General features: G+C 42.1%; 2 protein-coding genes across 3 annotated transcripts; one reads left to right on the forward strand and one right to left on the reverse strand.

Moving 5' to 3' along the window:
• The first annotated feature begins 377 nt into the window (after positions 1 to 377).
• Positions 378 to 5,186, forward strand: tmem234 (transmembrane protein 234). Its single transcript, XM_049595442.1, has 5 exons — positions 378 to 517; positions 888 to 1,039; positions 1,140 to 1,206; positions 3,464 to 3,556; positions 3,897 to 5,186. Exons 1-5 carry the CDS (start codon positions 505 to 507, stop codon positions 4,007 to 4,009), a joined length of 438 nt encoding a protein of 145 aa, XP_049451399.1. The 5' UTR covers positions 378 to 504; the 3' UTR covers positions 4,010 to 5,186.
• Positions 5,187 to 6,807: 1,621 nt separating this feature from the next.
• On the reverse strand, positions 6,808 to 18,157 carry dcdc2b (doublecortin domain containing 2B). 2 transcript variants are annotated; one of them, XM_049595420.1, is made up of 15 exons: positions 17,949 to 18,157; positions 17,476 to 17,770; positions 17,260 to 17,311; positions 14,512 to 14,582; positions 10,478 to 10,609; positions 10,238 to 10,372; positions 10,043 to 10,082; positions 9,844 to 9,909; positions 9,510 to 9,678; positions 8,064 to 8,173; positions 7,860 to 7,928; positions 7,458 to 7,529; positions 7,260 to 7,334; positions 7,048 to 7,125; positions 6,808 to 6,941 (listed from the first exon to the last, which is right to left on the reverse strand). In XM_049595420.1, exons 2-15 carry the CDS (start codon positions 17,757 to 17,759, stop codon positions 6,879 to 6,881), a joined length of 1,416 nt encoding a protein of 471 aa, XP_049451377.1. In that variant the 5' UTR covers positions 17,760 to 17,770; positions 17,949 to 18,157; the 3' UTR covers positions 6,808 to 6,878. The 2 variants fall into 2 exon arrangements, with proteins under 2 accessions (XP_049451377.1, XP_049451375.1); XM_049595418.1 differs by having other exon boundaries at positions 17,476 to 17,776.
• Positions 18,158 to 18,749: the final 592 nt, after the last annotated feature.

Raw genomic sequence — 18,749 nt, forward strand, 5'->3', positions numbered from 1 at the left:
TTACGTTTTGAAAGTAGAAGTACAAGTAAATGCTGTTGACAATAAAGCAAGAGGTCAGAATTTTGAGAATTAGGAAGTTTATTTCTACAACACCTTAAAAATGGACAGGGTCTTTTCCACAACATTTCAAGAGCAAAATCCAATTTCTTCATTGTCCATCTATCCCTTCCGCCCTCTTTTCTTCCTCTCTCCCTCCAGTGATGATCCTCCACATGGTGTTGAGTTGTTGTTAGTTATAGCGCCCTCTGCTGCCACCTTTTGTTACTACTACACTAACAAATCCCAAAGCTGTATTCAAGATGACAAAAAATTGTTGCAAAATATTGCAGTTAACGAACAAGACCGTATTGTGATGCTTCTTAATTCATGTGTGGTGCCGTGGAAACTTACATCACTAAATAGGTTTGATACTGTTTATTAATGCGGCCATTTAAATAACGTTCATCAACAACGGAGCTGAAGAGCAGTCTTGAACGCGACTTGACGGTGACTGTTTATGTTACGATGGTGACCGTAGGTGAGTGGCTAACAAGCTAACAAGCTAATTTACCCTCTAAAATCATGTCATTTTCCGAGTGTTGTTTGTATGTTGTGACCGACTGTATACCCGAATATAATTCTAAGTATCCGCTTCCCTTTTTAGCCGTAAATAAAACAGTACTAGCCTAAATATAGCTGACATGTTAGCGCTAATGCTAAGGAAGTAAGCTAGCTAAATATGAACACCGGTGTTTGTAGCTCAGGTGCTAACTGCAGTGTTTAACAGTCTTTATCAGGCCGTGGCTCGCTCATTGTTAAACACATGAGCTGTTTAGCAATACTAGTAGCATATCTAAGCGTAGACATGAAGTGACAGGGTGATGGTGTGTGGTTGTGCTGTGTTGCAGTGGAGCTGCTGAGCCTCCTGTTGGTGTCAGTGCTGTGGGGCTGCACCAACCCTTTCCTCAAGAGAGGCGCAGAGGGGATAGAAAATGTGCAACACAGCAACAGAGTCTCACAAGTGCTGGCTGAGGTCAAGTTTCTGTTTCTAAACCTCAAGGTAATCCCCGAGATACGTTCTTTGTTTGCAAATGTGCACGTTTCCATCTAACTTTTGCCTTGAAGTTTTATTGCACCTTCTTCCTTGTGTTGCTCCATAGTACCTGGTCCCATTTCTCCTGAACCAGAGTGGCTGTTTGGTGTACTATTACACACTTTCCACCACAGGTGAGGCACACACTTTCAAACTAACACCTTCACACACTCTTTGAGGGTGGCGTTCATAGAGGAGAATGACCTTTTCACCTTGGTATGTCATAAAGAGCACAGGTGTGGCTGATAACAGTAATGATAGCTCAGTGGTTCCATTACGTAAGTAGTCCCAGTGAGTCTGGAAGTGGCTACCATGAATGTAATGCGTTCATCATAATTCAGTCATCATGCAGCCATCATTGATGTTATTAGTTACACCTGTGCTTTTCCTGCTACAGACAGACAGAGATGCATTTTTAGAAAGTCCCATCTTGTTGAGATAAACTAAGAAACATGTTCATAAACTAGTACTAACACGTCACCTCTACCTGCTGCATAACTCCCTAAAACTGTGGTTTCCAACTGGTAGAGTCACAGCAAGTGACTCGTGAACATGTTACACACCTTTTTTTTTTGAAGTACAGTGAATTTCTGGGACAAGCTTTTATTTTGAAGTGCTGTTTTATGCTGTAGAGTGAGTGAGTAAGGGACAGCTGTTTAACAGAGACAGCAAACTAGCTCGACAATAAGTATGACGTTGAATATATTAAACCTTGTGGACCTTGAACTAATAACTAAGGACAAATTTGGACCCTGGACCAGTTGGGATCCACTGCTCTAAAATATATCATTAATGTTAAAGTCAGAGAGAACCATTCTGCATCACACCTCTTCATGTGCATGACATTATTTGTCATAGCGGGTAAGCACAAGCGTTACTAATGACATTAACAAAGGCTCAGTTCTTTGATATTGTCACACTGAGCCGTGACTGTGTGACAGTGAGTCAGCATACACGATACCAATACCTGAAACTAAAGCAGCTAAATGGAACTCAGCCAGCATTATTTCATTATTTACACCTCTGCTTTTCCTGCTACGTCATGCCACAATGTCTTGCTGAAAAAGACCTATGGTTGAAGTGAACTGTTCAAACTTAAGCTGTGTGTTTGACAGCTAAATGTCATCGAGTTAAGTAAAGGAGGGCTGTAGCAAATACATCAGAGCTTTGAAGCTACATTCATTATATTGACATTTGAAATCTAAATCAAAATTTGAAGGCCGTGCAGCTTTTCTCTGTGTTTTCTTCGATATTTCCAATAACTACAGAGGGTTGTAAAGACTAAAAGTCCAAATTTATTTGAGAAAAGGCAATTACTTCCCACAACAAAATCACAACATGCTTTTATCTAACGAAATATTCTGCTACAACATTTTCATTGCAAAAAAAACTGTTCCCTCCTGCTTGCCGTACACAAAGGGAGGCACTCACCTGTGTTTATGGGGCATAAATCATATTTATTCTTAAAAGAAAGTTAATTTCTTTTGTGAGAATTTTGTTTCTGAATTTTTTATTTCTTTCTCTTGGGGTGATGACATCATCAAATACGATGACCGGCATTCGAAGCTTCATTTAAAAACCTCAATAGAAGCTTTAAATCTAAAAAAAAGAGACATTCTGTACAGCCCCACTCCTCTAGGAAAATAAATTGAGCACATGTCACGAAAGGTGAAATACTGCAGGACTGCAACTAATAGTCCTTTTTTATTATTGATTAATCTGCAGGTTATGACTCTTTTAATCCTTTAAGTGTCAGAAAATAGTGAAAATTTGTGTTTTTAAAGTGCTTTTTTGTCCAAACAACAGCGTAAAACCCAAAGATTTTCAATGTACTATAATGTAAGACAAGAAAAAGCAGCAAATCTTTACATTGAGGATCTGGCGCATGCTAATATTTACCATTTTTGCCTGAAATATAACTTGAATGATAAATTAATTATCAAAATAGCTCTGTTGATCGACTAATCGACCAGTTGTTTGAGCTCTACACTGACCCCACACCACCATGTAAGACATGATCCTGCTTGTGGGAACATGCGCAGCTTTTCATAGAGATTCATCATTTAGGATTTGGTGCTACACTCGCTGGATTTTCACCACACTTTGGGTCAGAGCATAGCTGTTTTTGGCCGTGACCACCTGGCAGAGTGACCCCCGACATATCATCAGTTGTGCACCTCACCCTCCGTTGAGGCAGGCCCACCACAGGCTGATCAGGCCTGGGTGTGTGTCAGAAGGTTGGCTCCTCCGTGGTCACCTAGGAGCCCAGATGGGATCCTTTCTCTTCAGCCATAGCCATTGACTGCACCTCTCAGCCGCACTGGCCAGATCCTTGACCACCTTCCCTCTGGCAAAATATTGTATCACATTTTCACCACTTCTCTTATCCAGAGTTATCGCTTGCTGTTCCTGTGGCCAACTCTCTCACCTTCCTCTGGACCCTGCTCACTGGCAAGTTTCTGGGTGAGGAGTTCGGAGGCAAACGTAAGTCACTGTTTTTCATACACCAGCTTGCTTCTCAGCACCAGGGCAGTCGCACAAGGACAAATCTGAGATACTGAAAGCTTTAGGATCAGACGATTGTCGTGCAGAACACATTTCAGGGACTGATTCAGCAGTGTTACATAAGCAAGACACAAGTCATTTTTGCTCGACATTACTTGGCTGGAACGCCACGTCTGTGTTGAGCAGTTAAATCCCTCCTCTGCGTTCCTCCTCTCCTTGAAAAATACTGTACTGGTTGTGTTGTGTCTTTTTTAAGATGTGCTTTTTTTAAACCTTCATTTTCTCTCACACCTTCCCCCACACTCCTCACTCTGTGCAGAGGCTGTCGCAGGAATGTTCCTCACCATGGCTGGCATCACTCTGTGTGTTATAAGCTCCATTGATGGCAAAGACACCGGGGCGCAGAATATGACCCAGACTGCGCAGAGATGAAGAATGAAACAAATTCTCCTGTACCTCCAAGTGATTCCTTAGCAGGGGAGGAAGGAAGGACCAGAGGGGGCAATTTAGATTCAGACGGCAGCTCTTTAGAGCAATGTTTCTGGTGGGAGAATTGTGCCTAAATGAACGCGAGCTTCAAAAGACCTGTCCTCAAACTCTTACACCAAGTTGAAGGAGAAGTGGGTTCATCTAGGGTTCACCTCAAGGCTGGACTAGATTTATGGCGCTTGAATAGAACTTGGTGGTTGTTAACTTTTTCTTTTAAGCGTCCTGCTGCCCCACCATGTGACTGGCATCTGCATAAAGGCTATAGAGACCACATACAAATAAGACTGGCGTTTGAAATGGACCGGCTAGATCTAACCTCCTGGTTTTACAGGGACATTTTACTGCGGCTGCCTTCTGTCCACTGTGGTGTGTTTGGGGAAGAGCAGAACAGAGGAGAGGAGAGGAGAGGACAAATGGCTGTTTAGCTCGAGGATAAAGCTGTTTTTCATTTACTTGTTTTCCCCGCTGCCTTCTACACACGATATATTACTGAGGTAGATATACCACTGCTACTTTCTTAAATAGGAACTTTAGTATTTTTTCAACCTGGACTTTATTTTGCCATGTTTGACAAATGTGAACAACAATTTTTTAATAGTCCAGTATTGAGAGTGAAGGCTGCAGCTGACAGCGGCGAAACAGGCTGCAATCTAATGTTAATGGACAACTATATACCGTCAATGTACGTTCACTCAAAGTGCTTGTTTTTGCCACTGACTGGCTCGAATTGTTATTTTAAGCGCCTGACAACATTATGGAAAGGATCCCTACAGAGGCTGACCTTTCTTCTAAAATCTTCTAAGATCCTTTTTGTTTAACCCTTTTAGACACTTTTCACGAGCATTTAAACCTTTGAAACCTGAGCAAATTAGTTTGGTCTCTTTCAAAAACGTGCTAAAAAGGCGATGAGCAGCTTGGCAAGAAGTGTCCTGCAAGTTGCAAGAAAACAGTTAAACATGACAAGAAAAATAAACTCAAAAGTAAAGAAAGAGAGCGGGGACATTTTGAGAAAATGATCATGAATCTCGGAAAAAATGCCCCAGAAATTGTTGTTCCCATTAGTTAGACACAAAAACATGGAAAATAGGGTCCAGGTTAAAAAAAAAAAAAAAAAAAAAAAAAAAGAAAGAAGTGTGAAGTCTGACTAGATCTGCACTGATTTCATAAATAACATTAATGTACATAGTAATATATATTTTTATTGTCACAGTATTTAATTGACACAAAACACTGTACAGATGACTTTTTATTTTTGCATCTATTCGGCTGATATCAATAAACTGTTGGCAAAACATGACTCCTTGTGTCACGATCTCTGTCACAAATCACATTTTAAAATGTCCCAAAAATAATGTTTCTTATGTACATATTGTATATGGAGTAAATTGCATCATTAAACATCTACACGTAATCTGCATCAGAATTATCCCTGTAACACAGGCTGGGCACACTATCATAAACAGCTGCACAAAACAACGCTAACTTTGGGAAGCGAATAGTGTCAAACTGTTCAGGATTGTAGTGTGTTGTATTTTTATGATAGTGTGTCCATCTCCTGTAGTGTGTGTTCATATTTAGTCTGAGCATCTTCACACTGTTGACAGTTTTCTAAAAGAAACAACATAAACAGATGCTGTTACTTGGCTCATCACCACAGTTAAAGTACTACCAACATGGGCGGATTAGGAAGCAATGGGCCCCTGGGCACAGACATGCAGAAGGCCCCACCACCTGTCCTACATGAGTTACATAGACTCTAGTTTAGCCTCTTGCTGTTGTTGTTAAGTCTCTTTGTAGTCATTCTGAGTCTCTTTGTAGTTGCTTTGCCCCTGTTCACAGTCATTGTGTGTCTCTTTTTTTGTCTCTTCGCAGGTGTTATGCATCTCGCTGTAGTCGTTTTGTCTCTGTGGTCTGTTTTGTCTCCTTGCAGTTTTTGTGTGTGTCTGTGGTTGTTTTACCCCTCTCTGAGTCTCTTCGTAGTCATTTTCAGTCTCTTTGTGGTCATTTTATGTGGCTTCCTAGTCACTTTGAGTCTCTTTGTAGTCTTTCAGTTTCTTTGTGGTAATTTTGTGTCTCTTTGTAGTCACTTTGAGTCTCTTTATGGTCATTTCGAGTCTGTGGTTATTTTGTCTCTAGTCATTTTCAGTCTCTGTGGTCATTTGTGTCTCTTCTTAGTCATTTTACGTCTCTTTGTGGTCATTTTGTGTCTCCTTGTGGTCATTTTATGACTTTGTGGTCATTTTGTGTCTCTTTGTAGTCATTTTGTGTGGCTTCATGGTCATTTTGAGTCTCTTTGTAGTCTTTCAGTTTCTTTGTGGTAACTTTGGGTCTCTTTATGGTCATTTTGAGTCACTGAGTCTCTCCGTGGTATTTTTGAGTCTCTTTGTAGTCATTTAAGGGCTCTGTGTAGACACTTTGAGTCTCTTTGTAGTCTTTTTGAGGCTCTTCGTAGTCATTTTTGGGCTGTTTGTAGACACTTTGCATCTCTTTAAAGTCATTTTGTGTCTCTGCGGTCATTTTCAGTCTTTTTGTGGTCATTTTATGTTTCTTTGCAATCATTTTATGTTTCTTGGTGGTCACGTTGAATCTCTTACTGGTTGGCACGTGTTAATTTGGGTGACATTTTGCATGTGAAAGTCAGGGGGCCCCTGGGTCTGTGCCTGATAGGTCCGTCCATTAATCCATCCATGACTACCTTTTAATCAAACATTCATTTAGCCACATACAGTAGGTCATTGTAGAAGCAGCGGCTGGGTCATCTGCTGCGCCTGTGGCTGTATTAAAACCACTTTGATGAATCTGTGCTCGTCATTCAGCAGTCCTCCTGATGATGGTTCTGTTCTGCTGTAATTGACGGGCCGTCCTGTGGGCTGTCCTGTTGGAGCACGTTATTAAAACAGTGTAAAAGAAGAAGCACGTTTTCATTAGGCCTGGTTGTGGTGAATAAGAGCTGTCACACACTGAGAGGTGGGTAAACTTGCCTTTTCTTCCCTGTTCTTTCCCTGCGAGGTGGATGACAAAGGCCTCGACTTTGAAGCTGTCTGCCTCAGCTCAGGCTCCTTTTGAAATGAGAGACAGTGAATTCTGGCTACATTTTTGTGTCCATGTACTACTGCATATAACCAGCTGGTAGTGTGTGTGTGTGTGTGTGTGTGTGTGTGTGTGTGTGTGTGTGTGTGTGTGTGTGTTGTACCTGTATCTCAGCAGCAGACTCAGTCCTGGCAGATCCCTCTGTCTGTTTCACACCATCTTCTTCAGAATACAGAGCCTGTTACAGGACACAAATATCATATTCTGAATCCATTTACACAGAAAAATTGAACCTTTTTATATTAAGACATTTGTGTTATGATTATATAAATGTAACCACCCACTCACATATATACTGTACCTGCTTTCCATTGTGTTTGTGTGGGTGTTCTCTCCCATTGTGCTGCTCACTCTCTATAATTTGTGCATGTCTCTTGAGAAAAACAGATAAGGATTTTTCCACATGTGGAATATAGTATCATATGCATCACATATTCATCACTCATATTTAAACTGTTCATTGTGTAGACTATAATCAAGCACCAGAATGCATGAATACATCAATTTCTCATCCAGACCAGAATGGATTCGTCTTTTTTTGAATGAATTATACATTCAGTTTTTGTGCACCATGTAGAATAATAGCCCTGTGCTGTATTTCAGAGTGAATTAAAATGAAAGACAGGTTTTCTTCATTGCTCTGCTCATTATGAAGCAAACAGATTCACATGGAACATGAAACAATTGTTTGATTTCTGCCTACCTGCTGTGAGTTGTGCAGAGAGCCGTTTTGGTTGTCTAATTCCTCATCCTCCACTATTTCTGCAGCTCTCTGGATAGAAAACGAGACAGATTACACTGCTTTCAACATGTATTTTTAGCAATTCATTTACCTCCTTAAGTGATATGTAATTACAGAATAGAAGTACGTGGTTATAAGGCTGAAAGGACACTGGGTAACACTAACCTGGTCAACAGGAAGCTCTATAGCTGTGTTTTCATCCTCGTGCACCTCCTCGGCCCCTCGTACTTCTTCTCTTCTCTTCCGTGCTGCTCTTTTAAACACGCTGGGCTGGACTGTGATAAACAGAAATCAAAAAGCTGCTGTGAAAATGATTAAAATCCAATTTTAAAGACCCCCTCCAGACACATTTTAGGAAGTAATAAATACTCTGCTGTGATTAATATTTTGTCTAACATGACTTTCCCACATAACGTATTAAGAGAAGCTCTAAAAAGGCGCCGCAAGCACATCTGCTCTTTCCCCCTTATTGAGAAATTCTGGATCTGGCCTCTGCCCTGCCCACCACTGCCGCGAGAGCTAAATTGACCAGTGAAAAAGCTGTTTGAGCTCCAGTTAGACACAGACTTAAGCAGGATTTATACTTGTGCATCGGCTCTATGCAGAGTGCGTAGCCTATGCAGGTGGCCTACGCCGTTGTAAGCATTTAGGTCCTGTTTATACGACAACGATTTCGACTGAAAACGGTAAACTTTAGTTGCGTTTTGGCTGATCATTTACACGACAACGGCGTTTTGGGTGCCTGAAAACACAACGTTTTGAAAACGGGTTCCACAGTGCAATTTTTTTGGAAATGGCACCGTCTCCGTTGTCATGTAAACTTGCAATATGCAGTTCCTCTGAAAACGGAGACTTTTCGCACATGCACATTATGCTTTCAGTCACTAGGCATGCGCGAGGCAGTCGACCACCACAACAACAACAATGGCGGACTCCCGAGCTCTGCTTATGCTGCTCGCCCTATTGAATTTATCAATGCTTCCCCATCATAGTGTAGATTTACTGTAGCAACTCCACCTCGTTATCCATCCAGACAAATGTTTGTGCGGTTGCCATTTTGTTTGTTTATACATCGCCGCTCTGTAGAAGGAAGCGTAAGCGTCACACCGCCAACTACTGGCCTGGCATGTATACTGCAGTGTTTTTGGTCATTTATGCAGATCCATGTGCACGGCAATTATCAAAATGTTGTTGTCTAAACGCGGAACTTTATTCAAATTGAAAATGAGAAACGATTCTGTTTTCAGTGGATCGTTTTCGTGTAAACTTGGCCTTATACTCCTGTGATGGTGTGTCTGTGTCACTCTGCAGTTACACCTTCAAAACACTAGTCGGCGGCAGGGTATCTGTGAAGTGCTTTAAATTCGGTTCCATCACAGCTCATGGGCTTCGGCATCGATTCGACACAGAAGTAAAAATCCAGCTTTAGATGATTCTGTACCAAAATTGGTGACCGGCAGTTGAATCAGAATGCTAAGTGTAGTTAGCATCTTTTTTTATTTGTTTGTTTGTTAATGTTATTTGTATATTTAACTGGCAGTGGTGGTGAATCATGGTGAATATGAGGAAGTTAGATTTAAAATTAGATGTATAAAGTCTGGGGTATCTAACCAGATCCATTGCTGAGTGGCGGTCTTGGTCGTCCTCTGTTGTTGCGAATCTTAACCGGCCTGGCGAAGAACACGGAGGTCTCATCTCCTCCCCCTCTCCTGCTCCTCTGCTGCGTGACTTGTGGAGCTGCCGCTTCATCTCCTGTCGACTTCACCCTCCGACCATCTGACTGAAGGTTCACAGGATGCAATATAATTTCATTTATAGGCAAAAAATACCCCCTGCACAGTCTGTCTCCCTTGTGCACTGGATGTGTTAATCAGTATACACCAAACAAATTAACAGTCCCAATATAGCTCTTGTGGTGTGAAGGCAGTGGGGGATTGTTTTTTACCTCTGGAGAGTCGAGGAGGGCTGAGTCACTGCACTGGTCCTCTGGACCACTTCCTGCTTTCCTGTTCTGAGAGAAACACAGACCAGACAGCTTTCACTCACACCTCATGCTGCAAATGAACCGTAGGCTGCAGAGCAACAATTCTGAGACTAAAGACATTAAATTAGGGTGAATGAATTACAGTATTAACTGAAGGTACCTCATTTCTCCTCATCAGCCTTCTCTTTCCTGGGTGATATCTACAAGATAAAGAAAAGCACTGTGATGTAGGAGATGACGTGCACAGTTTTGTTTTGTCTGACAACCATCATTTTATCTAAGAGAGCAGAACAGCCAGCACAGATGCAAACAAACACACATCTTTACACTTACAGAGGACCTTGCATAACAATACCTCTCAGCAGCTTTTGAAACCAACAGCTCCACATATGGAAGTTTCTTGAACCTCTCGGTTCCCACGGCAACATAGCAGCGGCCGGTCTCCAGCTCCACAGCTGAGGACACAGGCACTCCTTCCAAAGAGCACAACCTGATGAAGCACAGGGGTCGGGGGGAGGGGGGGGGGGGGGGGGGGTATTTACCGGATCTCTCCTTCCTCTGTTTGTATTCCACTGAGTGTGTCACTGTCACTGACCTGCGCACAGCTCCTGTTCGTAAGCTGACCTTCTCTGTGACCAGACTCAGGATCTGCTCCAGGTCCTGCTGCATGCTCCGAGGAATGATGAATCGGAATGGCGGACACAGGAGATCTCCGTTACGGAAAACGCTGAACAGGAAGGATGGTTACAGAAAATCAGTGTTTCTAGACTGCCTTACTTGAGTTATGTTCCTGTTCTTAGATTTAGATCTATTTAATGTCTCTTTTATTCAGTATGTGCACATTTATGTTATCTTTGCTGATTTTTATTTAATTGAATTATTTATTTTATGTTGTTTTGAACATTTTTCATTCCTCTTTTTGATTTGCTGATTTTTTTTGAGATTTTTCAAATCTCTAAGTACAGTCCTATAGTTTTTATATTATCTGTTTAAATCTGTTAATGTACATAATTTTACAATTTAAATAATAAAAAATATTTTTTGATTTTTCTTGGCACAATAGAATAATGAAGACAGGATAGTTTCACATTTTAAATTTTTTGTAATTCTCTTTTAAATTATACTTAATGATACATGCTCATATGTGCACTGACACAGTCATTGTTCCTCCTGTCTATACTGACCATGGGGAGATCCTTTCCTAATGTTATTCCAGTGTATGGGAACAAAATCCAAAGAACATCTTGTTCTGTATTAACACTGTAAAATTCAGCCAAAGCTGCAAGACTAGACAAATCAAGAGGGTATCTTCCAAAAGTTAGTTTTTTTTTCTTACAATAGCCCCTTTTTGTTTCCCTGGACAAATAAAAACTTTGATCTAATGTTGTGAGGCTGACAGTCAGAGATTCACCAGCATTAATAAAATTCATCCTGAGGGGAATTCATCCTGCATTTCCTACCAAAATGTATGCAAATCGATCTGTAGGGGTCTTGAGGGGTCACTGAATGGTTTGATGAGTATGACAGGGTGTGAATCCTATGCTATGGCCTTTGACCTTTGTCACCAGATCTCAACCCAATATAACACCTTAGACCGACATAGACAGCGCTTCACGACCATCATCCAGAGTTCCAGAGAGTTGTGGATACTGTGTCAAGGCCTATTGAAGCTGTTCTGGCAGCATGTTGTGGCTCAACACCTTACTAAGGATGTTTTCACATATGGTCCTTTTAAATGAACCGAACTCAGTCCTCTTAAAGTGGACCAAAAGTGGACTACCAGAAAATGCCTTAGTCCTCTTTCTGTTCACACTACAGCCTATATATAATATATATTGACATACAGTGCCCTCCAAAAGTATTGGAACAGTGAGGCCAATTCCTTTATTTTTGTTGTAGACTAAAAATATTTGGGTTTGACATCAAAAGATGAATATGGGACAAGAGATCAACATTTCAGCTTTTATTTCCAGGTATTTACATCTGGATCTGATACACAACTTAGAAGATAGCACCTTTTGTTTGAACCCACCCATTTTTCATGAGAGCAAAAGTATTGGAACATGTCACTGACAGGTGTGTTTTGTTGCCCAGGTGTCTCCCAATTACATTGATTATTCAAACAATAAATAGCACTGAATGTCTGAGGGGGGGCGTGGGAGCCTAGAAGGGCGTGGGAGCCCTTCTGTGCGGAGTTTGCATGTTCTCCCCGTGTCAGTGTGGGTTCTCTCCGGGCACTCCGGCTTCCTCCCACAGTCCAAAGACATGCAGATTGGGGACTAGGTTAATTGGTAACTCTAAATTGTCCATAGGTGTGAATGTGAGTGTGAATGGTTGTTTGTCTCTATGTGTCAGCCCTGCGATAGTCTGGCGACCTGTCCAGGGTGTACCCTGCCTCTCGCCCGATGTAGCTGGGATAGGCTCCAGCCCCCCCATGACCCTCAAGAGGATGAAGCGGTTAGAAGATGAAGAATGATGAATGAATGTCTGAGCTCAGGTACGCCTGTGTGGACTGCATTTAGAGGTGGAACCAACATGAAAACCAGAGAGCTGTCTATGGGTGAAAAAGAAGCAATTGTGAATCTGAGAGAAGATGGACAATCAATCAGAGCCATTGCACAAACATTGGCCATAGCCAGTACAACCATTTGGAATGTCCTGAAGAAGAAAGAAACCACTGGTGTACTAAGCAACAGACGTCGAACAGGTAGACCAAGGAAAACATCAGCAGTTGATGACAGAGACATTGTGAGAGCTGTAAAGAAAGACCCTAAAACAACTGTTAGTGACATCAGCAACAACCTCCAGAGGGCAGGAGTGAAGGTATCACAATCTACTGTTCGCAGAAGACGTCATGAACAAAAGTACAGAGGCTACACCAGAAGATGCAAACCACTCATTAGCAAGAAGAATAGGAAGGCCAGGCTGGAATTTGCCAAAAGGTACAGAGATGAGCCTCAAACATTCTGGGAAAAAGTTTTATGGACTGATGAGACAAAGATGAACTTTTTCCAAAGTGACGGCGAAAGTTTGGAGAAAGAAAGGATCTGCTCATGATCCCAAACATACAAGCTCATCTGTGAAACACGGTGGAGGTAATGTCATGGCTTGGGCTTGCATGGCTTCTTCTGGGACGGGCTCTTTCATCTTCATTGATGATGTAACACATGATGGCAGCAGCAAAATGAACTCAGAAGTCTACAGAAACATTTTTTCTGCTAATTTAAAGAAAGATGCAACCAAACTGATTGGGAGATCCTTCATCATGCAGCAAGATAACGACCCAAAACACACTGCCAAAACAACAAAGGAATTCATCAGGGGCAAGAAGTGGAAGGTTTTAGACTGGCCAAGTCAGTCTCCAGACTTAAACCCAATAGAGCATGCATTTTACCTGCTGAAGAGGAGACTGAAGGGAGTAATCCCCCAAAACAAACAACAACTGAAAGAGGCTGCAGTGAAAGCCTGGAAAAGCATCACAAAAGAAGAATGCAAAAGTTTGGTGATGTCAGTGGGTCACAGGCTTGATGCAGTTATTGAAAGCAAAGGATTTGCAACTAAATATTAAGTCTCATTCACTTTAATCTATTTTAAGTTTATATGTTCCAATACTTTTGCTCACCTAAAAATTTTGTGTTCCATTACAAATAATGTTATCTTCTAAGTTGTGTATCAGATCCAGATGTAAATACCTGGAAATAAAAGCTGAAATGTTGATCTCTTGTCTCATATTCATCTTTTGATGTCAAACCCAAATGTTTTCAGTCTACAACAAAAGTAAACGAATTGGACTCACTGTTCCAATACTTTTGGAGGGCACTGTAGTTTTGTTTTTACTTTGACGTGGCACTGCAGTGTGGTTATGAAGCCCCTCACTTTCAGATGAACTTTAAATTGGAGGAAAACCTTAGTGTTTCTGTGCTGTAGACTGTTGCTGTTTGATGTATTCTACATTCCACATCTGGAGATGTGCAGTACCTTCCGTGGACCAAACTACTCCTCGTCCTGCGTCCTTGCAAGCATTACAGGCTGACATGGTTTTGTCTGTTTTTTTCAAGCACCCCAGTGCAACAGCATGTGATCTAGAAGGCTAAATACAATGGCAAGGAGCAAAGCGAACCTGGAGCGCTTTGTGTTCACAAGGCACAGGTTAAATGCTTAGTCACTGCTCTGAGTCCGTTTAGAGGGCTGAAAAAGACCAAGTGTGAAAACATCCTAAGACACTTAATGTTGGTTTTTCTTTGAATTTGTTACCCGTCTGTAGTATGGATGAGACGTTAAACAGGATATGTGAAAGCTTTGAACCTGCTGGAAGTGCTACAGGAGGAGTGAGGGGATCACCAAAGTCAGAACCATTCATCCTCTGAGGGCCTTTAATACCATATTCCATCTCAAGTCCACCAGTTGATACTGCCATTCCCAGATTCGTGCAGCCATCATAGCCAGAAAGGGGTAGTTAGACTAAAACCACCATAAATTTAGAAGATACCCATTTCCTTGAAAGAGTGTCATCATAGATAAAATATGAGCTAAGGATAAGTGTGTGTGTGTGTGTGTGTGTGTGTGTGTGTGTGTGTGTGTGTGTGTGTGTGTGTGTGTGTGTGTTTGTTTGTAGTTTGTCCAACTCACTGTATAATGCACGGCACGGGTATAAACTTCCTCCACTTGGCTGAGACATTTGGCCTCTGAGTCACTTTGACCTGCAAAAGACACTCAGAAAATCAGATGCGTGGTACAGCAAAACATCATAATGCTGTCATTTTCTCAGCGATATTGAAGATCAGTTTTACGTCACCCATGTCCTGCACATCAATTACACTGCCCATCCATCACAGAGAGAACAGTTATCCTTACTGTGTAATGACCGACTAGCTATTCTGCTCATGTCAGCTCAAGTGCCGCAGCCAAGGAAACAAACGTCACTCCAAGAGTCCAATCTGCGGGCTCCTCTCGAAGCCCACGTCGTCCCATATCAATGAAATCTGGAGCCAATATCCGTGTCTGCCTCTGATAACGTAGCTGGACTGAATCAATCAACTCAGAAGAAACCAGACATTGATAATCTTCCCTTATTGTTTTTACTTTGAAGTGTCGGACGTTTAATGCATTTACAGTGTGTCTGAGCAGAGAGGGAGGTGTGGAGCGGTGAATATGGGCATTAGGGCCTGTTGAGACATGCACAAAGCCCTGATAGCACTGCGTGGAAGCATAACTCTTTGTTTTAGCAGCGGGATCAAACACAACTCACACAGGGACACACTTCCTGCATTGCTCCTCAGCAACCACAACACAGGCATGTAAGACTTTAAAACCAAAGACCCGTGCTTTCCAAATGGCAGAAACCCAAGGCACACACAATCACTCTCCGCTCCTTTTATGTTTTTCAGAGAAGTAAAACTGATGGCTTAAGACTGAGAGCACACTCTGCGTCTGAAAAACCAAGCGGTCATCCCTGCCAGCTGGTTCAGATACAAAGTCAGCACTTGTAAGCATGAGTAGCTCTGTGTGTGTGTTTGAAATAAGTGTCGTGTGAATGTTAAGAGAGATTCTACCTGTGTAATACTACCACCATCAACATCATCACTGCGCCAGTGATGCAAACAAGCTCAAGAGGAAAGATTCATTCAGAGAATTTTAAGGAAGTTCTGATCTCTGGTGATATCCAGCTGTAACTACTGAATCTAATGTCACACGGGACCCTTGAAAGGGCGCCCCGCAAGGCCGCAGTGACTGGTTGACAGACAGCACAATCATTAGCCCATTGTATATGGTAATTTACATGACAACCAGTGACATCAATGAGAAGGAAATCACAAAGGGTAGCCCTAATCTAACTAATGCTAGCATAACAGTGTGTTGTCACACTTATAGGCAAATATGAGCTTGTCCAGGTAATGGAAAATCCTGTGGTCATTTTCATATTTGATTTGGCAGGAGTTCAAATGGATCAAGTTGATATGAGTAGAGTGCAGCCAGGTGGTGCATTCCTCCTGGTTAGACTGGGATTAATCAGTGATGGACTGTGCTGTTGGCCTTAAAGGTCCAGTGTGGAGGATTTAGGAGGATATAAAGGCAGACATTGAATTTAATAAGTATGTTTTCTTTTGTGTATAATCACCTGAAAAAACTTTTATTATATCTACATGGGGAGAGGGTCCTCGACCATAGAGATCACCATGTTGCACCGCCATGTTTCTACAGTGGCCCAAAACAAACAAACCTAACACTGGATGTATATGGGGCCATTTGTGTTTTTGTAGCCCCTCCATTATGAGCAGTGACAGAAAAACACAGATTTTTTTAACGTGAAACTGGTTTATTCAGTGTTTTTACCGGTTTAAATCACCAGGTCAGTTTGTTTCGTTTGTTTCAGTTTGAGGAAGAGACCCCTGTGGATAATTTGGCTCCTGGTAAAAACCTCCTGAACGTCTGGAGCTTAAGTTAAGCTTAAGCTAACAGTGAGCATACATTAGCCAACACATTTTCGTTCCGCCCTTGTCACATATCAACGTTTGGTCACAGACCTTCCATGTCCAGACACGATGTGAAAGGGACCCTGTGTGCGTTGGTTGTTGAGGTTCTGTGATGTTCTACCTGTTACATACATTGTCTTCTTTCAAAATACACTTCTGTTTTCACAGGAAATTTACCGTTTACATACAGTCTCTTTCAAAATAAACGCACTATGTCGGTACAACACCGCGAATTGACCTTTTTTTCCCCCCAACAACTAACGCACGTGGTTAGGTTTAGGAAAAAACAGAACATGGTTTAGCTTTAGAATCTTATGGGATGCAAATACCGCTCTCCCGGGTGAAAGTCAGTGTTTGCCGGACCCATCCAGCGCCTTTGCCACCTGCCCTACTTGGACTCACCGCTTTAACTTTCGTTCTTGTCCCGTCGCGTTTCCCTGACGCTGCTGAGCGCCGCTTAAGTATAACGGCGACCGGCTACATATCATGCCAACATTAAAGGACAGCTTTTTTTTTTTACCATAGTCTGACGATGCAAGTCACTGACCAAGTGCCGAACTTAGTCAGACCGGGTTGCATTAGCAGACGCTGGGCTCGTGGGCCATCTACGACATGCAGGACATCATCGGAGAAACACTGATTTTAACGTGAAACTACTTTATTTAATGTTTTCACAGTTTTAAATCACCTGGTCCATTTATTTTGGAGAGGAAGAGACCTCTGTGGAGAATTCGGCTCCCACTAAAAACCTCCTGAACTATGAAAAGTGAAAGAAATCTAAGCGGGAGTAGTTCCAGCTGGTTGCAATCTGCCATCCTCACCACTAGATGTCACTAAATCTCTCTAAATCTTACACACAGGACCTTTAAAAGCAAGCTGTCCACATGACAAAATAAAAGCCTACCTGGGTTTCTTCACGGGCAGCAGGCTGCTTTTTTGTTCTTGCGTTCAGGTAACTACAACAGATATGATAAAGACAAATCCTCCAGTATCAACATCTCTTTTCCAAGCATCAAAACCTGTCAGGATTCATTTACTTTCATGTTAGATACAGAAAACCACCTATTAAATCATTAACATGATCCCCAGTATCAGCACAGTGAATGTGTTTTGTACTCACTCCAGCTTCTTGAACTTTTCAAAGCCAGCAGCAACATACTGGGCTCCTGTCTGAAGGTCCTGCAGGTCTGTGACCCTGTGGCCCTGCCTTGGGGTGTACAGAGTCCTGACGGCGAGCGGAGCCCCGATGCTCAGGGTCACCTCAGTCAGAAAGGCCTCCATGGTGGCGACCTGTCGCTGGTTGACCACGAACCTCCGTCCATTGTAGAAAGGGTCTCCATTCCTATACACCACCACGCTCTTCACTGGAGGCAGGAGAGTTGTGGCCGCGGTGCTGGCAGCCATCTCTGAGCCAGCTGTTGCTGTCACAGACACATTTTTAAAAAGCCAAGTGTTTTTGAGTCCACATACAACACTCTCTAAACCTAGAGTAGCATTTACAGACCATCTTAACACACCAGATACATTCACACTTCTTCAACAGCCAAACACAAATACAAATCTATGATACACACAGACTGTTGAGTCACTCACACAGCTGCTGGAAGACGAAGCGAGGAAATCGTAGAACTCAAGGCAAAGGTGAAAAATTGGTCCCTTCTGTTGTTGTGGTCTGTCTGGACTCCCACTCACCACGTTCTGCTCTCTCTATCCCCCCTTAACACACACATTCACACACTACTCCACTGACGGTGGTGAGTATTTCCTAGTTGCTATGGCAGCGTGGCCAGCAATGACTGGCTTTGTGGGCCAAACCATCGGCAGCAACCACAACAAAAGGGACAGACAGAGGAGGAGAGAATGGGCTGGGTCGCTGTGTTGTAGGCTGAATCAATAAGATAACCTCTGCACCCAGTTGTTTGTATTTCCACCCAAAAAATAATTGCCAAATATGTCATTTATATTAACATCACCTGGCAAGTGCAGGAACCAGTAGGTAATAAAACCAGTACTGAAATTTCTCAAAAGTGACCTTTAAACACATTTATTTTTTGGCTTTAAAAACTTTTCTGTGGGTGTTCTTTATTGACATTAAAAGACAACAGAAGCTTAACAGGAGAAAGTCATGTGAATTGTAGAATGTGATGAGTGAGAGCTCATTCATTGTGATCCAAATGGGAAATCTGAGCTTCTATGAGTCACAATACAAACTTGTTTAGAGCCAAGGACCCTTCACTTCATCTCTCTGAATGAACCTTCTTCCTACACGACAGTAACTACCTGTGCCAAATACAGTTTGTGTTATTATGTGAAGTAAGTGGCGACAACAGCAGAGAGACGACTTTTTAGAAAAATAACATTTATTTCTTTTAAATACACAATGTACATATTTCA

The sequence above is a fragment of the Epinephelus fuscoguttatus genome, linkage group LG14, assembly GCF_011397635.1.
Source record: "Epinephelus fuscoguttatus linkage group LG14, E.fuscoguttatus.final_Chr_v1".
NCBI classification, from domain to species: domain Eukaryota; kingdom Metazoa; phylum Chordata; class Actinopteri; order Perciformes; family Serranidae; genus Epinephelus; species Epinephelus fuscoguttatus.

Excerpts from the sequence above, each read along its gene's own strand:
- tmem234 (XM_049595442.1), top strand. Across the intron at positions 1,040-1,139 it reads TTCTGTTTCTAAACCTCAAG|TACCTGGTCCCATTTCTCCT; the intron begins GTAATCCCCGAG and ends GTTGCTCCATAG. Across the intron at positions 1,207-3,463 it reads TTACACACTTTCCACCACAG|AGTTATCGCTTGCTGTTCCT; the intron begins GTGAGGCACACA and ends TCTCTTATCCAG.
- dcdc2b (XM_049595420.1), bottom strand. The coding sequence starts at position 17,759 with ATGGCTGCCAGCACCGCGGCCACAACTCTCCTGCCTCCAGTGAAGAGC. Across the intron at positions 7,929-8,063 it reads TAGAGCTTCCTGTTGACCAG|AGAGCTGCAGAAATAGTGGA; the intron begins GTTAGTGTTACC and ends TTTTCTATCCAG. Across the intron at positions 7,335-7,457 it reads ACAAACACAATGGAAAGCAG|GCTCTGTATTCTGAAGAAGA; the intron begins GTACAGTATATA and ends GTCCTGTAACAG.